The sequence below is a fragment of the Podarcis muralis genome, chromosome 15, assembly GCF_964188315.1.
Source record: "Podarcis muralis chromosome 15, rPodMur119.hap1.1, whole genome shotgun sequence".
NCBI lineage: Eukaryota > Metazoa > Chordata > Lepidosauria > Squamata > Lacertidae > Podarcis > Podarcis muralis.
The window spans coordinates 3,678,345-3,704,279 of record NC_135669.1 but is presented as its reverse complement, the minus strand read 5'-3'; the positions used below and the strand labels follow the sequence as shown (position 1 = coordinate 3,704,279).

The 25,935-nt window shown below is 44.3% G+C and overlaps 1 protein-coding gene across 1 annotated transcript in view; it reads right to left on the bottom strand.

Moving 5' to 3' along the window:
- Positions 1 to 25,935, bottom strand: part of ADAM28 (ADAM metallopeptidase domain 28) — a 69,249-nt gene that overhangs the window by 36,306 nt on the left and 7,008 nt on the right. The window contains exons 2-4 of the mRNA XM_028707916.2: positions 17,090 to 17,196; positions 15,788 to 15,864; positions 11,169 to 11,247 (exon numbers count right to left, since the gene is read on the bottom strand). Coding sequence (XP_028563749.2) covers positions 11,169 to 11,247; positions 15,788 to 15,864; positions 17,090 to 17,196 — 263 coding nt within the window. The remainder of the gene's footprint in view (positions 1 to 11,168; positions 11,248 to 15,787; positions 15,865 to 17,089; positions 17,197 to 25,935) is intronic.

The window sequence follows — 25,935 nt, the reverse complement described above, 5'->3', positions numbered from 1 at the left end:
ATACAGGAATCTGAGCTAAAGTATCCCTGACAGATGGCCATCCAACCTCTGCATAAAAACCTCCAAGAAAGGAGGGTCCACAACCTCCCGAGGGAGACCATTCCACTGGTTTTTTTTGTTTGTTTGTTTTTAACAGCTCTCACCCTCAGAAAGTTTTTTCCTAATAATAATAATAATAATAATAATAATAATAATAATAATAATAATAATTTATTTGTATCCTGCCCATCTGACTGGGTTTCCCCAGCCACTCTGGGCGGCATCCAACAAAGACCAAAAATACACTAAAATGTCACACATTAAAAACTTCCCTAAACAGGGCTGCCTTCAGATGTCTTCTGAATGTCAGGTAGTTTATCTCTTTGACATCTGATGGGAGGGTGTTCCACAGGGAGGGCACCACAACCAAGAAGGCCCCCTGCCTGGTTCCCTGTAGCTTTACTTCTCGCAATGAGGGAACCACCAGAAGGCCCTCAGCGCTGGACCTCAGCGTCCGGGCAGAATGATGGGGGTGGAGACGCTCCTTCAGGTCTACTGGGCCGAGGCCGTTTAGGGCTTTAAAGGTCAACACCAACACTTTGAATTGTGCTCGGAAATGTACTGGGAGCGTACATGTTTAGTCAGAATCTCATTTCTTGTAACTTGAAGCCATGGGTTTGAGTTCTACCCTCCAGAGCAGGAGAAATGCATAGAAAGATTGAAAAGCGAAATGAAATTAGATACGAGAGCTGCTCTGAATATAGGCAAAGCCTGCAGTTGGTACACAGGCGTCTAAAAACAGGAAGCTTAACCACCCAGGGTCCAAGGGAATTACTGGCTGGCTGCTAACCGCAAAGCAGCTTTAAAACTGGCAGATCCAGCTGGTTCAGATTTCCCACCACTTATCTGCATGCCCTGTTGGCATAGGGCTGCCATTTTCTTTGCTTTCTCATTCAAGCTCGACTGCAATAAAACATTGCTATGAAGCTAGTGACAAACTCGAAAGCTACATCTAAAGAAGCCTCCTTATACACCCAGTAAAATGTGTGAAAGCCTCCCATTAACTTCCACTGACTTTTGCCAAAGCAATCTAAAAAGTCATGACATATATGACATAGTATGATGGGAGTTACATAGTATGATGGGAGTTACATAGTATGATGGACAAGTATCTGGGAGGTGGCAGGAAGGAGAGGAAGGACATGAGCAAGAACAGCATTGTACAACTGAGCCAGGATTGTATAGTGTAGGGATGGAGGACCTTTTCAAACCAAGGGCTGCATTACTCCAGTGGAAAGCTGTCAGGGGCCCCCTTCCAGTAGTGGATGGGACCAGATGCAAAAGTGGAAAGGGCTAGACTGCCTCATAATCACACACCCTTAACACAAACACACACAAAGCTATTTCAAGAAGAAGAAGAAGAAGAAGAAGAAGAAGAAGAAGAAGAAGAAGAAGAAGAAGAAGAAGAAGAAGTTGTTGTTTTGTAGCCCACCCAGCTTCCAACAGATTAAGAAAACACCAAACATTAAAAGCTTCTGGATACAGGGCTGCTTTCAGATGTCTATAGAAAGTCATAAAATTGTATATTTATTTGACATCTGATGGGACGACATTCCATAAGGCGGGTGCAGCTACAGAATAGGCCCTCTGTCTGGTTCCCTGTAACTTGACTTCTCTCAGTGAGGGAACTTCCAGAAGGCCCTCAGAGATGAACCTCAGTGTCTGGACTGAACAATGGTGGTGGAGATACTTCTTCAGATATACAGAGCTGAAGCAATTTAGGACTTTAAAGGTCAACACCAATACTTAGAATGTCAGCAAAGATATATATTCATTTAAAAAAAAATTTTTTTTACAACTCTTCTCACTATTTTCTCTATGGAGAAAATGTGTTGTTGTTGGTTTTTTTTACAAAGTTGTAAAAGAAAGTTCTCCAACACTCTTATTCTCTCCTGACTGTGTCAAAAGCAAAAAGAACTCAGTGATCCCAGCATAAGAATGCAAATACCGGTAAATGCAATGAATATCAGAGCTGCACACCCTGCCTAACAACTATCTAAATGCCTCAAACGTCAGAAGACATGCATGTCATATTTGGGATGCAATTGCAATTGCAATTGCGAGATGCATGAGTTACTTTTTCCAGATTTTTGCAAAGTACTAAAGTCTGGAGATATTTCCCTTTGATCTTCTTGCAGAGGAAGTAAGGGCAACTGCAAACTTCACACAACATCAGAGTTCTTCCCCCTCCCTGCTGAAAGTTGATGTTTAGAGGTGACCCAAAAGGTCACTAGGCCCAGTGAAGAGGCCCCCTCTCCCTGCTTGCCACTTGCCTAAACTCCAAAGTTAGGAGCACCTGGAGAAAGGTCTATCAAGCTAGTGGGTAAATAGATTCATGTGGAAGAATGTAATCCTCTAAATGCATTGTGACTGAATTGTGAAGCACCAATTTCCCCTAAAAAGTCTCTGTAAAGTGCAATGCAAGTATGCAAAAAGGCTGGAACAGCCACAGAATTTAAGGGCAGGTTTTACACATTGCTAGTGTCAGCAGCAACAACTGCTGGCCCAGTCAAAGACCTCACATTATCCCACAATAGCTGCCATCCAGTGAACAGCAGCCTTTTGCTCCCTGCAGCATATTTGGCTCAACAGCAGCTTGACTGCGCATCATGTGAGGATGTCAAAGAAGAACTTTGCTGACCACAGTTAAGACAATAGTTAAAAATAGAGAACTTGTCACGTGTAATTCTTACTTAATGAACAGAAAGACAGAACATGTACAACATTGCCACAGGGAATTTTCCACATTCCTGTAATCCCTAATTCATAGACAATGCCAGTAAGAGTTCTTTGCTCACTATTGTTCATCCTGTCTAATATTTAGGCAATTTTTTTTTAATGCTTGCCGTTCTGCTTTATACATTTGCTGGAAGCTGTCATAAAAACTTTATCAGCAAATCAGGCCTACCCTATGGCATTAGTAAGGTAGACTTCATCATTCATTCCAGAGATGCCAGGAATTGAACCAAGGATTTTTAGCATGCTAAACGTGTCATCTGTCCCTAAGCTATACTCCCTCCCCATGACCTACCATCAGAAACAATGGCAAGACAATCCGTGAGGATCTGTGGTGGAGGAACCACGTATCCAAGCCTGCCACAGCAAAAGCTGGCATCTGCATGGTTTTTCCAGTGCTTACTTGTTCTGCTCTGTTCCAATTCCCTCCCACTGATTCCTATTAAAGGGGAAAGCACAAGGCCACAAGTGTGTTGTTCCACCTTCAATGGGACTTCATTGGGACACAGGTGGCGCTGTGGGTTAAACCACAGAGCCTAGGACTTGCCGATCAGAAGGTTGGCGGTTCGAATCCCTGTGACGGGGTGAGCTCCCGTTGCTCAGTCCCTGCTCCTGCCAACCTAGCAGTTTGAAAGCACGTCAAAGTGCAAGTAGATAAATAGGTACCTCTCTGGCAGGAAGGTAAATGGCGTTTCCGTGCGCTGCTCTGGTTCGCCAGTAGCGGCTTAGTCCTGCTGGCCACATGACCCAGAAGCTGTACGCCGGCTCCCTCAGCCAATAAAGCAAGATGAGTGCTGCAACCCCAGAGTCGGTCACGACTGGACTTAACAGTCAGGGTCCCTTTACCTTTACCCTTTACCTTCACTGTTGGATGCAGAAACATTACAGGGAGAGCACAGTTATGCTCAGGTCCTGCATGCATCATCCCCATAAGAAATCTGGCTGGCCACCATGACAACAGGATGGTAGGGGGGTGCATCAGGTGAAATGGGAAGTGCCACCCTGCCTTGCCACCCCACCCCCACCAAAGCATCCCTTACTTGGTTGCAAAGCAGCAGCAGTGGCAGGTTCTAGCCCCAATGCCAGCACCAGTTCTATGCTGGTGGCAGAGGTGGCAACCAACCTAGCGCAGTCAGACCTTGGTTCCCAAACGGCTCCGTTCTCGAACATTTCAGCTCCCAAAACCCGGAATAAGTGTTCTGGTTTTCAAACGTTCCTCAGAACTCAAATGGCCGAAGCGGCTTCCGCTTGAGTGCAAGAAGCTCTTGCAACCAATCAGAAGCTGCGCCTCAGTTGCCAAAAGTTTCAGTAGTTGAATGGTCTTCCTGAATGGATTATATCGGACAACCAAGGTTTGACTGTAGTTCAAAAGCATGCCAGTGCAAGTAGATAAATAGGTACCGCTGTGGCGGGAAGGTAAATGGCATTTCTGTGCACTCTGGGTTCCGTCACGGTGTCCCGTTGCTCCAGAAGTGGTTGAGTCATGCTGGCCACATGACCCAGAAAGCTGTCTGTGGACAAACGCCAGCTCCCTTGGCCTGAAAGCGAGATGAGCGCCACACTGCTTAGTGACCTTTGACTGGACTTAACCATCCAGGGGTCCTTTACCTTTACCTTAGAAGCGGCAGTATATGCACAGCGCCCATAGGGGCACCACCACAGGGGCTTCCGCCAGCCAAGGCAGCATCTTTACCCTGCCTCATGGGTGTGCCAGCCCACATGGGTGACCTTGGCCTCATCCAGCATAGCTCTCCTTATGTTGAGCTGGGATATTTTTGAAGGGGAGGGGTGTTTGGGAGAGTCGGTGCTGTTATTATTATTTTTGTAACTTTATTTTAGATGTCTTGCATTTATTTTAGATATTTTGTATTTTTATTTTAGATTATGATTTATGTGGAAATTGTTTCACTTTGTATTTTTTTATTTTTTTATTGTTTATGACTATTTTTGTTATGTTTGCAATTACGTATTTTTTCATGTTGTAAGCTGCCTTGAGAATGGTTTGGAGTGTGGAAAAGCAGCAAACAAATAAAATAATGTATGTATATTCTTAAGTATTAATGCCAGCTCCAGGGTGATGTATTCATTCCTTGTTGTAGGTGTTGCCAGGGAAAGAAATCCTGTGGAGATGCTCCTTCAGGTATACTGAGCCGAGGCCATCTAGGGCTTTAAAAGGTCAGCACCAACACTCTGAATTGTGCTCGGAAATGTACTGGGAGGTCTTGTACACGTTACAGTGGTACCTTGGTTTACGAACTTAATTTGTTCCAGAAGTCCTTTCTGAAAACGAAACTGTTCTTAAACCGAGGCGCACTTTCCCTAATGAGGCCTCCCGCCGCTGGTGCCCTTCCATCGTTTGGCTTCCGTTCTTAGACCGAGGTAAAGTTTGCAAACTGGGACACTACTTCCAGCTTTGCGGAGTTCATAAACCAAACAGTTTGTAAACAGGGCTGTTCTTAAACCGAGGTACTACTGTATCACGGCCTAGGACCCTCGTACCTACGGGACCGCCTCTCCCGGTATGCCCCACAGAGAGCCTCAAGGTCCATATATAGCAACGCCCTAGTGGTCCCAGGCCCTAAGGAAGTTAGATTGGCTTCAACCAGAGCCAGGGCCTTTTCAACACTGGCTCCAGCCTGGTGGAACGCTCTGCCTCATGAGACCAGGGCCCTGCAGGATCTGATTTCTTTCCACAGGGCCTGTAAGACAGAGTTGTTCCGCCTGGCCTTTGGCTTGGAGCCAATTTGATTCCCTCCCCCTCTTTCTTTTTCCTTTCTCCTCCTGTAATGAGGCTGCCTTTTAACTGTTTTAATGTTTTAATGTTGTATTTTAATCTTGTTTTTAAGTTGTATTCATTCAACCCATTTTTATTATTGGTTGTTAGCCACCCTGAGCTAACCCTGGGGAGGGGAGGGTATAAATTATTATTATTATTATTATTATTATTATTATTATTATTATTATTATTATTACTTGGCTAGAGAGCTGCATTGCAAAATTCCAATAAGTGCAAACTGCAACGGATAGCTGCGTTTTGGCATGCATATTGTTTTGGAAATGGCTGAGGTCTGCAATACCTCAAGCACCACCTCTACCCATGAGGTCCTTCTGTGTGTACCTCCTCCACAAGAGGTCTGGAGGGAGGCAACATGAGAATGGGCCTTTCCTGCAGTGGCTCCCCATTTGTGGAATGCTCTCCCCAGGAAGTTTTGTCTGGCACCTTCATTATACATCTTCTCATCACTCAAGTGCCCCGAATTAAGTGGGACACCAGAAATTCTCAAAAGCCACCCTGGTATCCTGCTTTTGCTGCCTCACCACCACCTCCTCCTCCAGCCACCACTTCTGTTGTGCCGCCATATTCTCAGAAGTGGGTGCAGCACATTTGGAAGCACACTTCCGGATGCAGGTGCACCTCTTCTGGTGGCTGCAGAGAAGCCAAGCAGGCCACAAGAAGGCCAGGCCCTAGATGTGGCAGCAGTGGCAGCAGAGAAAGAGCCGGCCAAGGTAAAGCTGTGGTGAGAGGAGGCCGTTGTGGCACGAAGGTTGGGCAGCGGGAAGAATGTGCGGATTGGGTGGGGTGGTTGGAGAAAGAGCCTATGGATCAGGAGTTGGGGTGGTGGCAAACAGAGCATACGGCTTGGGCAGGGTGGGGTGGGAGAAAGACCATGCGGATGGGGGGGGACAGAAAGAGTGCACAGATGTCCCCCCCCCCCCCCCCGCCAATGGATGGTATGCATCTTTAGGCACCAGGTAAAAACATTCTTTTTCAACCAGTAGTGGCGGAGCTAGCTGCTCCTGCACCCAGAACAGCGGGGTATGGTGATCCACCCATGGGGTGGGGCGCTCCGCCCAAGGGGGGGATCCGATCGCAGCGCAGTGGCGTGATCCTCCCAGTGGGGGTCCGATCGCGGCGAGGCAGCGTGATCTGCCCAGGGAGGATTTTGTCACCCCCCTCTGGGCTGGCACCTGGGGCGAACCGCCCCCACCACACACCCCTTTGTACGCCCTTGCCGACCAGGCCTTTGGCTGATTAATATTCTAAAATGTGTTGGTATTGTTTTGTTTTTATTCTAACTATTTATTTGTCCTTTTATTTTTGTATTTTTATCTTTTGAACCCCCCCCCCCCCGAGATCTTTGGATGAAGGGCAGTATATAAATTTAATAAATAAAATTAAATAAAAATAAGTAGATTCTCCTTTAATCGGAAATTGAATTAGATTTCTCCCCCAACCCTAGGTGAGGGAGACCTGCTCTATCCTATAGCTGCTGAAATCCCTTCCCAGGAGGCACAGGATTATACCCTAAATGCAGTTAAATAAAATCTGGTTTGATTTTGACCATATAATAGTTTATATTTTTTTTAAAAAAAACATTTTTAGTGTATTATTAGAGTTGTTCATTGTAGGAGACATGACAGTGAACACAGGCTAAAAACAACCAGTTTCACATGCTAGAAACAGGAACTGCTAGAACATGCAGTTAGTTAGTTATTCTCAGGGAACCTGACACAGTGGCTGCTTTTGTGCCTATAACTGAGTAACTCATTATCATGGTCCAAGGAAAGCATCTGGAATAACCTGTAAAACATCTGCTGTGAGGGATGCCTACTGAGGTATAACCTTTGGAAACGAATATCTCAATTTTCTTAAGGCATGTGACTCAAGGAGCTCCATGCCTTTTTTCTCTGGGAATTCTAGAAGGTGCAGGTGATACCCATCAACCTCTGAGCAGGACAAATATTTCTTTTATGAGAAAAGGTTTGTTCCAGATAGTTACACAAATTAGTGTAATTTGATAGGGGATAGGGAAATAACCATATGAGTTGGCAAGAGGCTTCACTATTGGGGGAAAGGTGAGCAAGTGTGGGAGGTGATAGAGGTGTACAAGATTATGTCTGGTGTGCAGGAGACATTCCCCTCCGTCTCTCGCAATACTAGAACCATCCAATGAAGACAAACGCTGGAAGTCACACAGTCTTGTGGCTCAGTATGGATCATTTTAGGTCTAACTCTGTATACAGAGCATTTCTTGGCACTCTCTCAAGCAGGTCTTAGAAAGATCCAAAGCTACTTAATTTCAGCAAGGTTGTTCCATTGTGTACTTTCAGATCATTTGTCTGCGGCCATGTGCTTCCTATGTTTCCGCCTGTTACGTACATATGTTCACTCCATCAATGGCTTCTACTTGAAGGCAAACATTTGAGGCAATAACTCTGTTGTAGTCAGACCTATACTTAGTGCGCACTAATCTCTAATCCTTTTGTGGTGTGAATTGTAAATCTGTATTTATGTTTGCTCAGCAGTGGCACCTTCTGAAATCAAACATAAGAAAATAAGAAGAGCCCTCCTGAATCAAATTAAAGATCCATCTAGTCCAGAGTCCTCTGGGAAGTTCACAAGCAGGACTTATTAAAGGCAATAGGAACATAAGAAGGCAGGACATGAAGCCCACAACATACAGTGGTACCTCGGATTACAGACGCTTCAGGTTAAAGACTCCGCTAACCCAGAAATATTATCTCGGGTTAAGAACTTTTGCTTCAGGATGAGAACAGAAATCGTTGTCTAGCGGCATGGTGGCAGTGGGAGGTCCCATTAGCTAAAGTGGTACCTCAGATTAAGAACAGTTTCAGGTTAAGAACAGACTTCTGGAACAAATTAAGTTCTTAACCCGAGGTACCACTGTATACATTTTCAGAAATGGGATCTTTTCCCCCAGAGAAAAACAGAAGTAAAAATTACACTTGAAGGAGATCTCAGCCAGAAGAAACCTATACTGACCTAGTTTGCACATACCATTAAGCCATGGTTTGTTTAACAAACTACGTGTTAACTATGAGTTGTCCCACAGAGGCTGGATCTAGACACGTCAAAGAAGCGATTGAGTTAAACGCGTTGTGAACGCATACAGGGAAATCTGGTAGGGAAAGACAGGACTCCACAGTGCCATCTAGTGTTGCAGTGTTATATCACATATACAACGCATATAAAACAGTTTTACTTCACCAATCTAGCTGAGTGCAGATTTTTAAAAAATTACTTTTGCTTTGCAGCTTGGTGACCATCCAAACCATGATTAAAGAAAGGCGCTGATTTCACATGTGACACAGTTAAATCAAATGGTTGTATGCCACTAACATTGACTCAGAGTAGGCGCATATACATCAATGTACCAAAGTTTGGAATGAGTATTAATTTCAATAGGTCTGCTCTGAGTAAAATTAATTGACTAGAACCCAAGGTTTGTAAGTCAACAACAAACATTTCAGGTTTCTTGGCAGTAAACAAACCATAGTTAAGCCAGCCAGCAGAAGTCTCACATAACACTAAGTCATGGTCTATTAAACCATACTTTAACAAACCATGGCTTAGCATTATGTGTGAGCCAAAGGGTACTTACGAGGGAGAAGGGAGGGATTAGAAAGACAATGAGAGGCAGTGCGAATTCAAGGTCTTTGGGTTTCGCTTCTGGTGTGCAAATGCCTTCTTTGTTGCATTGCAAGACCTTTGTAGTAAATTGAATGATGCTGCAACCCTCTACATACTTACCTGGAAGTAAGCCCCATTAAAGTCAGTGGTGCTTATTTCTGAATAGACATGCCTAGGATTGTACTGCTATTGACTCAGCATTTTCATGCAGATGCACATCAAGGCATTTTTATTGAGCTTCTGCAATGTGGAGTTTAAAAGACAAACACAAGCTGGCATGTACCCACAGTTCACATCAAAGAAGATTAAAAAAGTTTTCTCACAGAAATTAAAATTAAACGGTACCAAATACAGTGCTGATTATGAGTAAGATATTGTATGCCAATACTTGCCCTCAAACAGAGCTGGGTCAAACCTGTTCTAAATCTAATGTTGATAACAAAGAGAAACTTCACAGACAGAAAGCAAATGATAAAAGATGTTGGTTACACTGACTTTCAAACAAATGTGCTGTTACAGCTCATAACTCCATAGCTATTTGGAAGAACAGAAGATCAGTCCACTGAGAGCACAGCTGACTGCAAACCGTCTCTGAGAGAAACTTATAAGTTCTGGGGAAGGGCAGGCAATCAAAGCGGAGGGACTGTGGGACATTCTGTTCAGGTTACAAGCCGTTCTTCCCACCAAACTTGCCTTCCTGGAGGTCAACAATACGGCTACACAACAAGATCTGCAGAATGAACCCTCAGACATGCCATTCGCCCACACACTGATACCATTTCAAAGCACAGAATCACAGAGTTCAAAGGGATCTCAGAGCTCATCTAGTTCAACCCACTGCTAATACAGGAAATCCACTGCTACAATAGCCATCTATCTCCAGACTAAAAAAAAACAGGGAGTCCATCATTTTCCAAGGCAATCTGTTCCACTGTAAAATGCTCATGCCATCAGGAAGTCCTTCCTAATGTCTAGCTTAGTGGTGTCCAAACTTTCTTCAAAGAGGGCCAGATTTGATGAAGTGAAGGGCCGTGGGGGCCGACCAAAGGGCCAACCAAAGTTATTGACCTTTTTTAGGATTGAAGTTGTTGGGCTTTTTTAGGGTTAGAGTTGTTGAGCTTTTTTAAGATTTTACCCCAGGAAATAAACTGCCACAGGGGATGGATTAAACTGACAGGCGGATTGGATTAGGCCACTGAAACGGACTTTGGACATATTTGGTCTAGCTGAAATCCCCTTTCTTGTAATTTTAACCTATTGGTTCAGTCCTACCCTGAACAGGTAGCAACAGAAAACAGATATGCTGCATCACCTGCATGAGATGCTTTCAAATGTTCACTGGCGCCCACATGGAAACAATGCGCACAACCCCACAGCCATCATTAAAGCACTAGCCACAAAACACAAATTACACGCAACATTTTAGGTTGTGAACCGCCCTGAGATCTACAGGTATATCTGTGTTTAGGTTTGCTCAGATATACAAACAAACAAACAAACAAACAATGGCACACAGAAGTTACATGTAAGGAGAATTCCACCACACATTGGGTGCACCATGATAACATCTTTGGGCTTTGTCATCGTGCCAAGTGATAAAAGAGAACTGCACCATACATCAAATGCAGAAATATGACAAAAATGAATGGTTAATCGGTCAGCTGCATCCACTCAGCAGTAGTGTCAAGTGAGGACATAAAAACAGCATCTGTCAAAGGAGCAACCAGCTGAGAGGGGTGGTGCTGTGTATGTGCCCTTCCACTAGCAGGGCTGCTGGGCAGACTGGGAGGGAGTGGGAGAGTGATGAAAATGAGGTGCAAAAATGAGGTGGGTCAGAAATAGGTCTAGCTCAGGGGATCCTCATACATTTGCAAGCCACCTTTCTTTGAGAGTCTCTTAAAGCCATGCACCCCAACCCGCCCTTCTCACGACATTTACAACGAGATGCTCTGGCCTTTACCTCAACATCTGGGCTTGTTGTAATTTCTCTGCCATCAGGGGAGTAATGGGTCTCAGTGTAGTCTTTGGAAAGAAGATCCCTGCAAAGAATACAATGGGTTTGTTATTCAAGATGAAAATTAAGTTGGGCCAGAGATAATTGCATAATAAGCCTACAATTATATTTCCCCAATGGCATTGTATGTCTATTTTTAGATTCAGAGTAGGATATCAAAGGGGAGGGGAGGCACTTAAGCTTCTCGACGGTACATAGTTTTAAACAAAAGGAAAGGGGATCAACAAGGTTTACAAAGCACACAAATCTTGATTCCTTTGATCAAGGGGCTGCCAACTGGGGAGGGGGCGGTCATGGGCAAATCTGCAAACTGAAGGAACAGTTGTTGACACCACACACACACACACACACACCCCACAACCAAGAGCATGCCACAATCTAGGCCCCACCTGCACTGTGCATTTAAAGCAGTATCATGCACCTTTAAACAGCCACGGCTTGCCACAAAGAATACCAGGAAGTATAGCTTGTTAAGGGTGTTGAGAGTTGTTAAGAAACCCTTATTGCCCCCACAGAACTACAAGTCCCAGAGTGGTTTAATATTCAATCCCTCTTCCCAGAGAACTCAGTCAGGGGAATAGGGGCCTTCTAACAACTCTCAGCTGTCTTAACAAACTACAGTGGGGGGAACTGTGACTGTTTCAAGTGACATGATGCTGCTTTAAATGTATAGTGCAGGTAGGATCAATTTCACTGGGTCTGCCTACTGCCAAGGAATACCTCTGAAGGCACATAAGTGCTCACACGCAACACGGTGGAGATGAGCCTATCATGTTGTTCCCAGGCACTAACTAGTCCCAGACCTGCTTAGCCTCCGCAAAGAGAAAAGTGAATTTCCTTTCACAATGGTACCTCGGTTTTCAAACATAATCCATTCCAGAAGACCGTTCGACTTCCAAAACGTTTGAAAACTGAGGCACAAGGGGCGGTCTGCAAATTTAATTGAGAAAATTGAGAAACATTCAGCATAAGCCGTTCAACTTCAGAGGTGCATTTGAAAACGGAAGCTTTTACTTCCAGGTTTTCGGTGTTCGAAAACTGAAACATTCGACTTCCGAGATGCTCAAAACCAAGGAACCACTGTATTTCCACAAAAAGTCTGGACCTATTTGTCTACAATTTGGCAAACTTAATCCACTCTAGAGGTACTCTGGCTCCTAGAGTTGGATTTTGGCTTCAAGGGGAAAGAGCTGCTATTTTATTCCCCATTACAGTGGTACCTCTGGTTGCGGACAGGATCCGTTCCAGAGCTCCGGTCGGATCCTGAAGTTTCCGCAAGTGGAGGGTTCGCTTCTGTGCATGCGGTGGCAGACTGCTTCTGCGCATGCGCTCAGCACGGTAGAGCACTTCTAGGCATGCATGCGCAGCGAAACACTTCCGGGGTTGCTGCTTTCGCAACCTGAAGTTTACGTTACCCGAGAGTAATGTAAGCCGAGGTGCTACTGTATAATAAATGGGAGAAGTACAGGGCTTTGTTTTACACAGGATGTGAAATGCAAATCGAGGGAGTACAAAGAGAGACTCAGAAATCAACTGGAATTTTTTAAAATGCACAAATGCAAAGCAAATCTCGGGGCCTGTGCATACTCCTAACATTTATCAGTTATATGTAATGGAAAAACTGATTGCAGGTGGTTCCTCTTTAGCAGAACAAATCAGGCTGTTACCACAGGTCATTAGTGCAGGTGGGAAATAATTTCATTTTAATGCATGCCTACTGTCCAGTACTGAAACAAGCTATTAAAAAGAAAACCCATCCCAGGCCAGGCCAGTAGCAGGGAGGAGGAGAGACAGAGAGACAAACCTGTTGAGCTGGTTAGTTATTATGCAGAAACTGGCCAAGTGGCAATTCTATTGAAGATTATCTTTATTAATATCTTGATTTATAGTTCAAGCTGAGCACTCCTGACCCTTAACAAGACTAAAACGCTATGCTACCAATGGATCAGTTTAAAAGAAAAATATCTGGAATATTTCTTTGCCATTTCCTCTTATGCCTTGCTTGTATAATATATCAACTCGGATGCAGGGTTAACATTTTTAAAAGGCTCTTAGAAAACAATATGCAAATTGCTAGGGTTTCTATAGACAAGGCTGAAGTGTAGGTGGGTTCAAGCATGACCTGAGCCCTGGGTTCAGCTCAAAAGGATTTATTGAAGCAGCAGGAACAAGAATGACAAACAGGGGCACTCAGCCCAGTATATAGACACCTTAAGCCCCCTGCGCCGCCTGTGATAGGTCGCCTTATGCTGTGACTAGCGAATCACAACAATGGCTCTATCACAGTAGGGATTGGCTGCCTGCCAGCTACCAGCAAATACCATTGGAGCCCTTTAGAATCCTTCCTGTCTTTTGCTATGCAGCTGAAGCTCCTGAGCTCCTGGAGGCATCGAGGGCTAGGCCTGCAATGGCATGCATGCAGCATGGGTTTGGATTACAATGCATGCATGCATGCATGCATGACAAGGCCACATGTGCAGTTTTAAATCCTGGCCACGCTGAGTGAGGTAGAGGGCGTCTGTGTGTTGGAACTCAGCGAAAAGCACATTTTTATTTTTATTTTAAAAAATTATATACCACTGTGACATAAAGATACATCACAGTGGTTTACAATTGAAAAACAAAACAATAAAATCCTAAAAAGTTAAAAACAACTTAAAAGCCAAAAGGGATTTTAAAAAAATAAGAGGCTGTCAGCTCAAGCAGACCAAAGGCCTATCTAGTCCTTTTAAAACTGTCCAAGGTGGCTGGCATCAGTACATTTTGCAGCTGTGAGTTCAATTGTTAAGCACTGTGTGAATAAGCACTTGGTCCTGAATCTTCCACCATTTGGCTCCATTGGATGGTTCTGAGCTCTGGAGTGACTCGCACAGTCTACCTTTTTATTTTTATTTTTTTAAAAAAGTGGAATCCCCATGATCCATCTATATTTTAAATGCATAAAGCAAGAGGGAATCTTGGAATCTTAAGGAATAATTTGGGAAACAAAACTTGGGAACACACCACTAGTAAGAGAGTGGTGCGGAAGAAACTCCAGGTGTTTGGAAATATTTATTTTGGGGTAGTCTTGTTTCAGAATACTTCTTTGGGGGCATGTTTTGTTTAACTGTTTCCAGACATCACTGCAGGCTGGCCCATAGGTCAAATGGGGCGCTGCCCCACCAAGCTCTCACTTGCCAAACTCCTCATTTACAGCCAGTTCATGGGGTGGCCCTGACTGTCACCTTCCTCCTTTGTCACAGGGTTGCCCTTGTAGAATACAACAGGAAGGAGGATGGGAACAAACCCAGAATTAGTTGATTCTGCCAGTCATTCGCTCTGGCTCCCCCTGTTGTTAGCTGCTCTGCCTTCTGCTCTACCAGTCCCAATGGGCAAGAGCTACCACTGCCAGGAATGCATGGCCTGGGGCAGTGGGGGTGCTTACCTAACTTCCCAGCAGCTGGGTCACTTACAGGTATGTTTACCAGGAAAGAGAGAGGGAGCAGTGAGATGGGGGGAGGTGTGGTGCAAATGCACTGTTGAGCCAATCCAGTGGTCTTGGCTGGTGGGCAGGGCCGTAGCCAGGGGGTGGCGAGGGGCACAGGCGATGGGGGGAGGGCGCAAAATCAGCTTAAAAATATGTCCATAAATAAAAATATCGATTATTAAAGGTAAAGGGACCCCTGACCATTAGGTTCTGTTGCGGACGACTCTGGGGTTGTGGCGCTCATCTTGCTTTATTGGCCAAGGGAGCCGGCGTTTGTCCGCAGACAGCTTCCGGGTCATGTGGCCAGCATGACTAAGCCGCTTCTGGCAAACCAGAGCAGCACACAGAAACGCTGTTTACCTTCATGCCGGAGTGGTACCTATTTATCTACTTGCACTTTGACGTGCTTTCGAACTGCTAGGTTGGCAGGAAAATATCGATTATTAGCTCATAATAAATGGTTTTTAATAGAGGGTGAATTGAATGGGTGGAGAGGGTGTTGGAGGAGAGGCGGAAAGAAGAGCTAATTTGTCCAGGGCTAAGGGGCACAATCTGGACAGCGTTCTTTGCAAGAATTTTAGCAACCAGCAAGTGGTGACTTCCATTGGAAACTGGTCAGTGTTTCACAAAAGAAAGCACATTGTTGCATAAAATTTGCATGTGCTTTGTGTCATATGGGAACACATTCACCCCTCCATGTTGCTGCTATATGTTGTGAAAGAAAGAAAGAAAGAAAGAAAGAAAGAAAGAAAGAAAGAAAGAAAGAAAGAAAGAACAGAGACTGGAAGTGGCACTAGTTCTATGTATCTTATAGAAGCATTTCCATATCTCTTCCAATGTCTAACTTAACCCTGACTGAGGCCTCTCCCAAACATAATAACTGTGGGGAAAGAATATCGCCACAGGAATGTGCTCCTTATAACCTCCATTATTTTCTGCCATGTTGTCACCTTGAAAATGTTAAGAAAACTGCAGTTCTAACTTAAGGTTACCCGGGGTTTTTTTCAATGAATCCGGGGACACTTTTCAACTTCAATGGATTTTGTATGGGGCCTGATTTGTAAATCCGGGGACGTCTGGTAACCTTATTCTAACTTACTTGTTTCTTTCGAGGTGAAGGACCACCTTCTCTCCATTCACTCTCATTTCATAGTCTGCAGCATCTTCATACTTGGCCTGCATTTGAAAAGTGTGGATGAGCAGCTGTTGATTAGAGGTGGGGGGTTTTGCGGGGGACAGGCAAACAAAGGAAAACTGCTATAGCATCACAACAACTGCTAATAAATACTGCTGCATTAAAGACCTCATCCCAAGTCACTCATTTGTGTCTTGAAGGCCACAGTAAGGCCTCAGATCCGGGAAGGTACAATTTCAATTACTACTAATTACCACCTCAATTGCTACTTCCCCAACCTGTAAACCTGAGGCCCATTGTGCACATTTGTACAGACATCTTTTTTTAAAAAAATGCTTTTGTCCCTGGATTAGTGCAGTAGCGAACATGGACCAAACCCAGAGTTTCAAGCATGTGTCACAATGAGCAAAATGGCCAATATATATATATATATATTGTCAGGGGTTCAGGGAGAGAGGCACAGATGAGGGAGGAGACTGAGAGCGAGGGGGAAGAATCCCGGAACGAGGAGGAGGAGGATGACAATGACTTGAGGGTTTCCATGAGTCTTTCAAGTGAATCGGAGGATTCCCAAAAGGGGGCGCCTCTGGTCAGGCCAAGGGGAGCCACAGGGGGGACTCGTCAGGAGCAGGGGAGCAGCAGGGAAACCCCGAGTGGGAGTGGGAGATCGGGGCCGGCTTCCCAGAAGAAGCAACAAGGGGATCATCTATCTTGGACCTGGACCTCACCAACAGGGAGGAACTGATTGACAAAGTGGAAGTACTGGAGATCTTGGGAGGAAATGATCTTGTCCTTTTGAGTTTCATGACACAGAGGCAAGGGAAAGCTGAGACATGCACTCTGGACATTAAGAAGACTGATTTCAAAAAGCTTTAGGAGCTACTAGGTGAGATCCCATGGTCACAAAAACTCAAAGAGAAGGGAGTTCAAGATGGATGGGAGTTTCTTAAAGGTTAAATATGGAAGCTACAAATGCAGACAATTCCAATAAGAATGAAAAGTGGGAGGCATCTAAAGAAACTGATGTGACTGCATAAGGAGCTTCATTGGAAGTTTTCAAGCAGAGGTTGGAAGGTACATGTCTTTGGTGCTTTAGTTGAGAATTCTGCATTGCAGGGGGTTGGACTAGATGACCCCCAGGAACATTTCCAACTGAACAATTCTATGATTCTATGTGAAAGGCACAAAAAACATGTACATGTCTGATGCATCAAATGCACCATGAATTGTTATGTGTACACAACCAAACAGGCAGTTCTTTTTTACCTTGTGGTTCTGGCTTCCTCCGACATCTCTTTTGTGCAATGCATGGATTTTTTGTGGATACACTACTTCGTAGTCCTTCACTCCAGGAAGTTCCTTCAGGGAGTTCCCTTCATTGAGGAGGAAAGAGAGAAATGTTTGCTTTATTCTGAAATTCCCTTTCCCACACATGATTTAATTGTCATTCATGTTGTGAACTGCCCTGGGATCTTCAGATGAAGGGCTGTATATCAATAAAAAATAATAAAATAATAATAATAATAACTTAAGTGAACAGTCCAGCATAGACCCTGTTCCCTACTGAAATGAAGCCCAGCTACATAAAACGACCTTCTCGCCATACAAATTTCTTTTGCATGGTTTGTTTGTTTCTTGAAATGGCTGATTTAACAGCCTTTGACAGGAGGTGGCTAATAATAACAAATGCACACACCCTTGCTCCCTTGCTGAAGGAAACGGTTTGGCCATTTGAAGGAAGCCAGCAAAAAACCCACAACCCAGCAACATAACAACTGAACATAAGAAGAGCCCTGCAGGATCAGGCCCATCGAGTCCAGCATTCTGTGCTCACAGTGGCCTACCAGCTGAGCACAACAACACTATACCCAGTTGTGATTCTTAGCAACTTGTATTCAGGGGCACACTGCCTCCAACAGTGACAAACCTACAGCTAAAATTCTATATATGCTTACCTGAGAGTAAGCTGCTTTGAACACAATGGGACTTACTTACAAGGAAATATGCATAGGATCCTCCCATAAGTTTTGCAACCTGCTAGCAAGATGTAGCCTGGAGGAGACTACTTGCTGTTTGGGCCTGTCTGTTCATTTCAGCTAATCCTGCACCCAAGGTACATGCAGAAAATGTGTGAGCACACAAACACCCTTCTTTTCTGTCAGGGGGCACAGTCCATTTGGGGCTGCATGATGGCGGTGAGCAGCTGAGTGAGAGCCAGTGAAAGGCAAACTGAGAGACTAAAGTGCTCTGGACTAACCCCGCTTCACTTCCCACAATGACTCTCTGTTTCAATTTCAGTTTCATTATTTGGACTACTGTACAAGGGTCTTAAGCATCAAATGCAGTATAGCGTTATCCAAATAATCACAGCAGAGAAAACACCTACACAAATGGTGCCTTTAAAAATAAGAGTATAGCAAAAATCCATGCACAATCAGAAGCAATTAAAACTACATCACAGGTGTGCATTGCGCATGCACAATGGGCCCCCACAATGTTGGGCACAACTCGGCGCCTCTGATCAACATCAAGTAATTTATAGACCACTTTGTAACATAAAGCCATACAAGCGATGTGAAAGATAAAAACAGAACAACACACAAGTCTTAAAAACAATACAATCAGGTTAGCTCAGTCAGAAGGATGAGACGCTTGGATCCTGGGTTCAAGCTCCACATTGGGGGAAGGATTCCTGCATTACAGGGGGCTGGACTAGATTACCCTCATGGTCCCTTACAACCCAACAATTCTAAGATTCTATGATTTCAGCAAACTCTAAAAACATTCAAACCATCTTTACAAACTCTGAAAGCAATAAAACAATTTCTTCACACCTCAGGGAAAGCCTTCTTAAACGTGTGTGTGTTTGGGTGTGTGTGTATTCAGTAGGGGCTGAAAAATCACGATGCTAGCTATCTAATTTCAACTGGCAATTGATTCCAGAGAGCTGGAGCTGCAACAATAAGAGCCCAGTTTTTAATACAAGCTAAGAGCACCTCTGGGACATATGATACTCTCAGCAGTACCCACCTGACAAGTGCAGCTGCTGGGCAGGGACAGATGGGGTGAAGCGGAGCACTGTGTGCATCATGCACCCCCTGTTGCACTCCCTTAAGTATCCCACTGCATTCAGTATGATGGAGCGTGCTCCACATTGCTAGCATTTGTGTAACATTCCCTTGCAACCTCTTTGCTTCAGGCAGCTTACTTTTCAGCAAGGTTGTGACCTTCTGCTCCTTCAGGCCATGTTCTCGGACCAGCATCTTCTCCTCTTCTCCCTCCCCCTTGTTTCATTTACCATTCAGCCAGTGGAAGAGTTTTGTGGAAGCTACCTCCCTCCCTACTTCATGTCTTTCAGCTGATCTTGACAGTATTACGCTACTGTTGCTGCTGTTTGAAAAGGACAATCTACAGCAACGGGAAGCCAGTGCAAGGCAACTTGGATGTGATAACCTTTTTACGCATACACATATCACAACAATCTCAACCTAGGAAGGAAGGACATCATTTCACAAGTGTCACTCCAGGATGAAAGGGCAACATTTCACAAGTGCAAAATAAAACATTGTGTTCCAGTAAACAAAGTGGTTATGGTTAGAACACAAAGCCCCCTTTAATGTTTTATCTTTTGTCAATTTGGAAATCTAGACTATAGAATATTCCTAGCACTGAGACACAGAAGAGTCAAAATGTCTCAAAAAGCAAAGAAGTCTAAATCCCATTAGTACTGAAGATGATGATGGTGATCCATATTCAACAAGTATCATCTTTGAAAAGAATTTGAACACTCCAATTTTCAAATCCAACAGAAAGTGCTACTTTAGAGTTGGAGAACTGCTTCCAGGTGGAAACAGTTGCCTACCTGTCAATCACCAGATGGTTTGCTCTTAGGACCAATTAGCCTATGATTGTTGACAGCAAGCTCTCCTAATTGCATTGAGAAGTTCCTGATGGGCACTCCCTGATCACAGAGGGGATTACCTTCAGCAAGCCACACTTGCATAGGAACAACCAGAAGTTCACTTCAAGCTCTTGATTGTTTTCCTGCAGCCATGTCCTTACCTGCCCGACCCCACATATGGTGTCGGTTGTGTGGGGCAGGTGGGGATGGTTTGGTGAAAATGACATTGCAAGCCAAATTAGGTCCTGTAACAGGTCTAATTTGGCCCATGGGCCGGAGTTCCAATATTACATTGAAAGCCTGAACAGCTTGAGATCACTATACAGTGGTGCCTCGCAAGACGAAAAGAATCCGTTCCGCGAGACACTTCGTCTTGTGGTTTTTTCGTCTTGCGAAGCAAGCCCATTAGCGGCTTAGCGGATTAGCGCTATTAGCGGCTTAGCGAGCTTAGCGGATCAGCTGATAAGCGGCTTGGCGGATCAGCTGTTAAGCGGCTTAGCGGCTTAGCGGATCAGCTGTTTAGCGGCTTAGCGGCTTAGCGGATCAGCTGATAAGCGGCTTAGTGGCTTGGGGAAAGGGGGGGGGAGGAAAAAAACCCTGCAGGAACTCGCAAGACATTTTCGTCTTGCGAAGCAAGCCCATAGGAAATTCGTCTTGCGAAGCACCTCCAAAACGGAAAACCCTTTCGTCTAGCGGGTTTTCCGTCTTGCGAGGCATTCGTCTTGCGGGGCACCACTGTACATGAAGGACCACTACACATTACTTTGCATGCTCAATCAGTCAATACATTGGACAAAACCTTCTCCATTGTGGCATCCATGTAATGGAATTCTTGTCCACTTAACTCACAGCAGCTACATGGACTTTCACCTTTCATTCTTCCCTTTGCAGCATTAAAAATACTTCTGAACATTCTGTGACATTCACAGCATGAATGCATACCAGCCTCCTCCATCCTGGCATCCTCCAGATGCTCCTGGACTACGACTCCCATCATCCCTGACCATTGGTGATACTGGTGGTGACTGATGGGAGTTGGTGTCCAAAAACATCCGGAGAATACCTTGTTTGGGAGGGCTAGTATACACACTCATATGCAAACATTTCAAAATTAGCACACTGCTTGGGGTCTACATAGGGACTAGTCACATGCCACTCCACTTTTAATTACTATTTGTTGCATAGTTGTTGCTGCATTTGCCTATCTCTGTGTGTGCGCTTGTGTGCTAGGATAGTGAGAGAGAATTTTTCATTTATGTACTTTGGTGTTCATTTATATTCAGAATATATATATATATAAACCTCTTAATTAGAAACAAAAACCTCTTCAAGTGGTGTACATAAAACAGTTATAAATAATATGCAGATAAAATCAGAAAATATTAAACCCTAGTATACCTAACTAAAGTACATATCTGAAAAACCTTGCTGGAAAAAAGTTTTGAAGAGGATACATGCATGATGTAAATAGGCAGAGTTCCAAGGTGTGCTGGTGCCACAAGAAAGGATGAAACCCCAGCAAAGATTATATGGCACTTGTAGAAATGCAAGTTTTGCCTTTCCAGCCATAAAGGCCTTGGAGGTGGTGTGATGGATCCCTATATATAACCACCATGGGTTATCTTTTGGGTTTTGTGTGAGGGTAAACTTAGATCCTTGGAGACTCAGGGAGAAGTTGTCCAAATAAGAAAATATTTATAAAAGTTGATAAAACAAAGGTGGTGTCAGTTGATAAAGGTCTTTCAGGGAACAGTTAACTTATTAATAATTATGCTAAATCTTGTGTATATTACAGGCTTCTAAACAAAGTAGTAAACACACAGCTTCTTTTAAACTTCAGTTGTTTATTTTAAGTTATTACTCTTCAGTTAAATATATTATAGGTTTCTAGCATACATGGCAAATGCGCAACTCATTTCCAGTGATTTCACTTCAGTTCTTTAAACTTAATTGCTCTCTCTTAATCCACCTCCCCATCTGAATCTCAGAAACGGCTCCTTTTATTTTCCCTCCCAAAGTACTGGCTCCACCCCCTTTTGGTAGCCAATCAGAGAGAGGTTCCAGCCCTCTGGTGGAATTCCGAGGCACTGCATCACCAGACTCAGCTGTCCATCACAGCTGATTGGCTCCACCCCCTCCCGGTAGCCAATCAGAGAGAGGCTCCAGCCCTCTGGTGGAATTCCGAGGCACTGCATCACCAGACTCAGCTGTCCATCACAGCTGATTGGTTCTACCCCCTCTTGGTAGCCAATCAGAGAGAGGCTCCAGCCCTCTGGTGGAATTCCGAGGCACTGCATCACCAGACTCAGCTGTCCATAACAGCTGATTGGCTCCACCCCCTTTTGGTAGCCAATCAGAGAGAGGCTCCAGCCCTCTGGTGGAATTCCGAGGCACTGCATCACCAGACTCAGCTGTCCATCACAGCTGATTGGCTCCACCCCTCTTGGTAGCCAATCAGAGAGAGGCTCCAGCCCTCTGGTGGAATTCCGAGGCACTGCATCACCAGACTCAGCTGTCCATCACAGGTGGTCTAAGGTAAGATATATATCTATTTCATAATATAGATATCTTATATTAGAAAATAAGCTACAGATCAGAACAGAGGCAAAACCTGATACAACATTCATATTACTAAGGAGGAAAAAACAAACAGCTGAGGTAACAGAAATGCCTTCACACTGCAGCTAAAGGCCACAAAAGAGGAAGCCCTCTGGCTTCCTGACGTCAGGAGATCCACAGTCTCAGTGAGTCTCTGAGGACTTGCCATCCAATGCCTCATTCAGCTGACCATCTGAATGCAAAGAAATGCAGAACAAAGACTTCAGCAATGAATGCAGTGGGTAGGCAGAGCCATGTGGGAGAAGATGGTTCTTTAAATAGTCAGGGTCCAAAACATGAGGGCTTTCTTAATCATGGGGAGCACTCTGAATTGTCCCCAGAAACTAACTGGAGTGATATGCCTCCCCCCCAGTAATCCACAGTCAAATGCCTTGTCCATTGCATCTTGCATCAGCTGAAGAATCTAAACCCATTTCAAAGGCAGCCCCACAAAGTGGGCACTGCAGTAATCTAAGCTGGGTGTGACCAAGATATGCATAACTGTGGCCAGATCTGCTTTGTCCAAGAGAGAGCACAGCTGGCGTGCTAGTCAAAGCCACAGAAAGGCACTCCTGGACACTGCTGCTACCTGAGCAAAGTCAAATCAAGAGGCAAGATCAAATTGTGAATGTGGTGTTTCAATGAGAGAGCAATCCCATCCATAAGAACGTATGGATCTGGCCTATGGCCCATCTTGTCTAGCATCCTGGTCTCACAGTGGCCAACCAGATGCCCACAAGAAAGACCCAAGCGTAACAGCGTTCTCCACACCTGTAATTCCCAGAAACTGGCACTCCGAGGCACACTGATTTTGACAGTGGATGTAGAACATAGTCATTGTGTCAAGTTGTCACTGATAGACTTATCCTTCATGAATTTGGCTACTCCTCTTTTAAATTCATTCAAATCTGTGGCCATCACTGCTTCTTGTGGGAGCAAATGCCATAGTTTACCTATGAAGAAGGGTGGTTTTCTTTTTGTCTGTCCTGAATCTTTCAACATTCAGCTTCATTGGATGGCCCTGAATTCTTGTATTCTGAGTGACGAGGGGCAGGGACTATTCCCTGTCCACTTCTCCACTTTATGCATCATGTATCTGGTTGCTTGCCTTTTCTCTTAACTAAGAAGCTCCACTTTTCCTCATCGTGGAGTTGCTCCGTTTTCTTGATTTTTGTTGCGGCTTTCTTAACCTTTTCCAACTCTACAAAATCTTTTTTGAGGCATAGTGTCCAAAACAATATACAGTATTTCTAGTGTGGTCACACCATAGATTTGTAGAACAGCATTGTGATATTTTCAGTTTTATTTTCAGTTCCTTTCCTAATGGTCCCTAGCATAGCCTTCACCTTTTTCACAGCTGTCCCCACACAAAGAACAATTTATATTCCCTAATCCTGGATCAGCCTTCCCACTGACCAGCAGCAATTCCATCTTATCTGAGTGAAGCCTCGGTGACTAGGCCAGGAGAAGGAAAATCCCTCTGCCTCCAGCTTGGGTTGAAAGTGGGCTCAGCAGAAAGAGGTTGAGTGAGGACTGACTTATGGATGAGTAAGCATTGGTTTATAAAGATGCAAAGCTAAGGAGCAGGTGACTTAGAGAGGAAATTGTGATGACTCACTCTCATGTTATAGAGCATGTTCTTTGCAAACTTTTCCATTCAGTTCAACCTGTCAACAACCTTGTTCAGAAGCCAAGAGCCTCTTGTGTCTAGAACACACCCTGCCCTGCCACCCACCCACAATCACCAGTGAGGACATGCATAATCCAAAGATTGTAAATCCAAATCCAAAGTATGCCATAAGACACCAACAAGGTATCTAGGGAGAGATGGGGCACCTGTGGTCCTTCCAGCTCCCATCAACCCCAGCCAGCATGTTTAGGGATGTTGAGAGCTGTACTCCTCCTATATCTGGAGGGCCACAGGTTCCCCATCCCTGATTTAGGAAGTCTGGAGGGCAGCAGTCTGCCTTACAGCGGAGTGAGGGCATGTTCAAATCAAATTTATCTGAAAGCAAACAACTATCTCTTGTGTTGAATCTTGCCTCCGCCACCCCATCCTAAACCTGAAAATGTACCTCTGCATGCTGATTGCCAAATACTTTTTTTCCTGTCTAGAAGTGGACTCCAGAAATGGTTCAGCACAAATCAGTGATGGAGCTTATCCAGATGATTATAAGTCCACAGTCCGTAGTATGAATGGACCAAATTTTCAATTTTAGTTTTCCTCAGTTTCTGCTATCTCAATCATAAATTCAGTTTGCAACATTCCAACAACATTTCTGCATCGGTTTGCCATTTATTTTATATCTTTAAGAAAGTGACCAAGTGAGCATTTTTGTGTGCATTTATCCTAATGTACACATTTTTGCAAACGATTTTCTCTAATATTTGATTATGCCATTTCAATTAATACGTGCATTTTTGTGCACACTTTCCCCTAACATACACATTTTTCCATTGGAGAACTGCATTGCAAAACTCAGAGAAGTGCATTTTGAAGGACTGTTTGCATTTCTGTTTACATATTTTTGAGAACTGCAAATTAGATATACAGTATTTGCATTAAAATGTGAACCAAATTGAATTTCTCTTCTATCCCTAAGCTGAAATAGACACAAAATTGCAAAGTTGCTACTAAATTGTATGTGGACTATGGCAAAAAATATCTATTTTGACATGGAGGAAAGGTCATAGCTCAGTGGCACAGCATCTGCTCTCCATGCAGAAAGTCTCAGGTTCAATCCCTGGTATCTCCAGGTAGGTCAGAAGTCCTGGAATGCATTGCAAGTTGGTGCAGGCTAGATGGAAAAGAATGCTACTCAGTATAAGGTGCAGTATCCTATGTTCCCATGCCATGCACATGAAAAGCCATAGCCTACAATTTAGGCCGTAAACAAATTCAAATTAGTCAAATTTGAGGGGGGCAAAACTGCTGAGAAATGGGTCTTGTCAATTCAGGGCAGACTTATCCTGAATATCCCCAGATATTCATTCCTGTGAAAAATAACAACTTGGGAAACTTTTATACAATCAGCACCAAAAATGAAGATACCATATTGTCAGGGAACTGACATCAGAGCGAGAAGCGGAGGCAGGGCTCCCGAGTGATGCCGGAGAGGGGACCAGCCTGGGGGAAGGAATTCAGGGTAACACCAATAGAGAAGAGAGGGAGATGGAGGAATTGGAGACAGGGCTCCAAGACCCTTCACCTGAAACTAGTGGAGAGAGCGCTGGCACGCCCCAGCCTTCCCCTTACTTGTGCAGACGCGTTCCGCGCAGGGAACATAGGAGGAGACTCGGGGTCAAACAGCTTTTATGCTGGAAGAGGTTAAAGAAACGCCCACTGACAGATTCTGCAAGTCACTAACAGGTCACGGAGGGCGAGCTCTGACCCTAAGCATGGTTGGGCAAGCAAGCTAACTAAATCTAAGGCCATTTACGCAAAGTAACCCTCACAACCATTACACATATGGAATTCCATCCCCTGCCAAATTAATCCTTCCTGGCTTTTAGAAGAATGGTAAATACTTTTCACTTTCAGAAAGCTTTAGGGCTATAAATGGTTGTTAGATCAACAATTTATTTGTTAGACAAATGCTTTGGATCTCAGTTT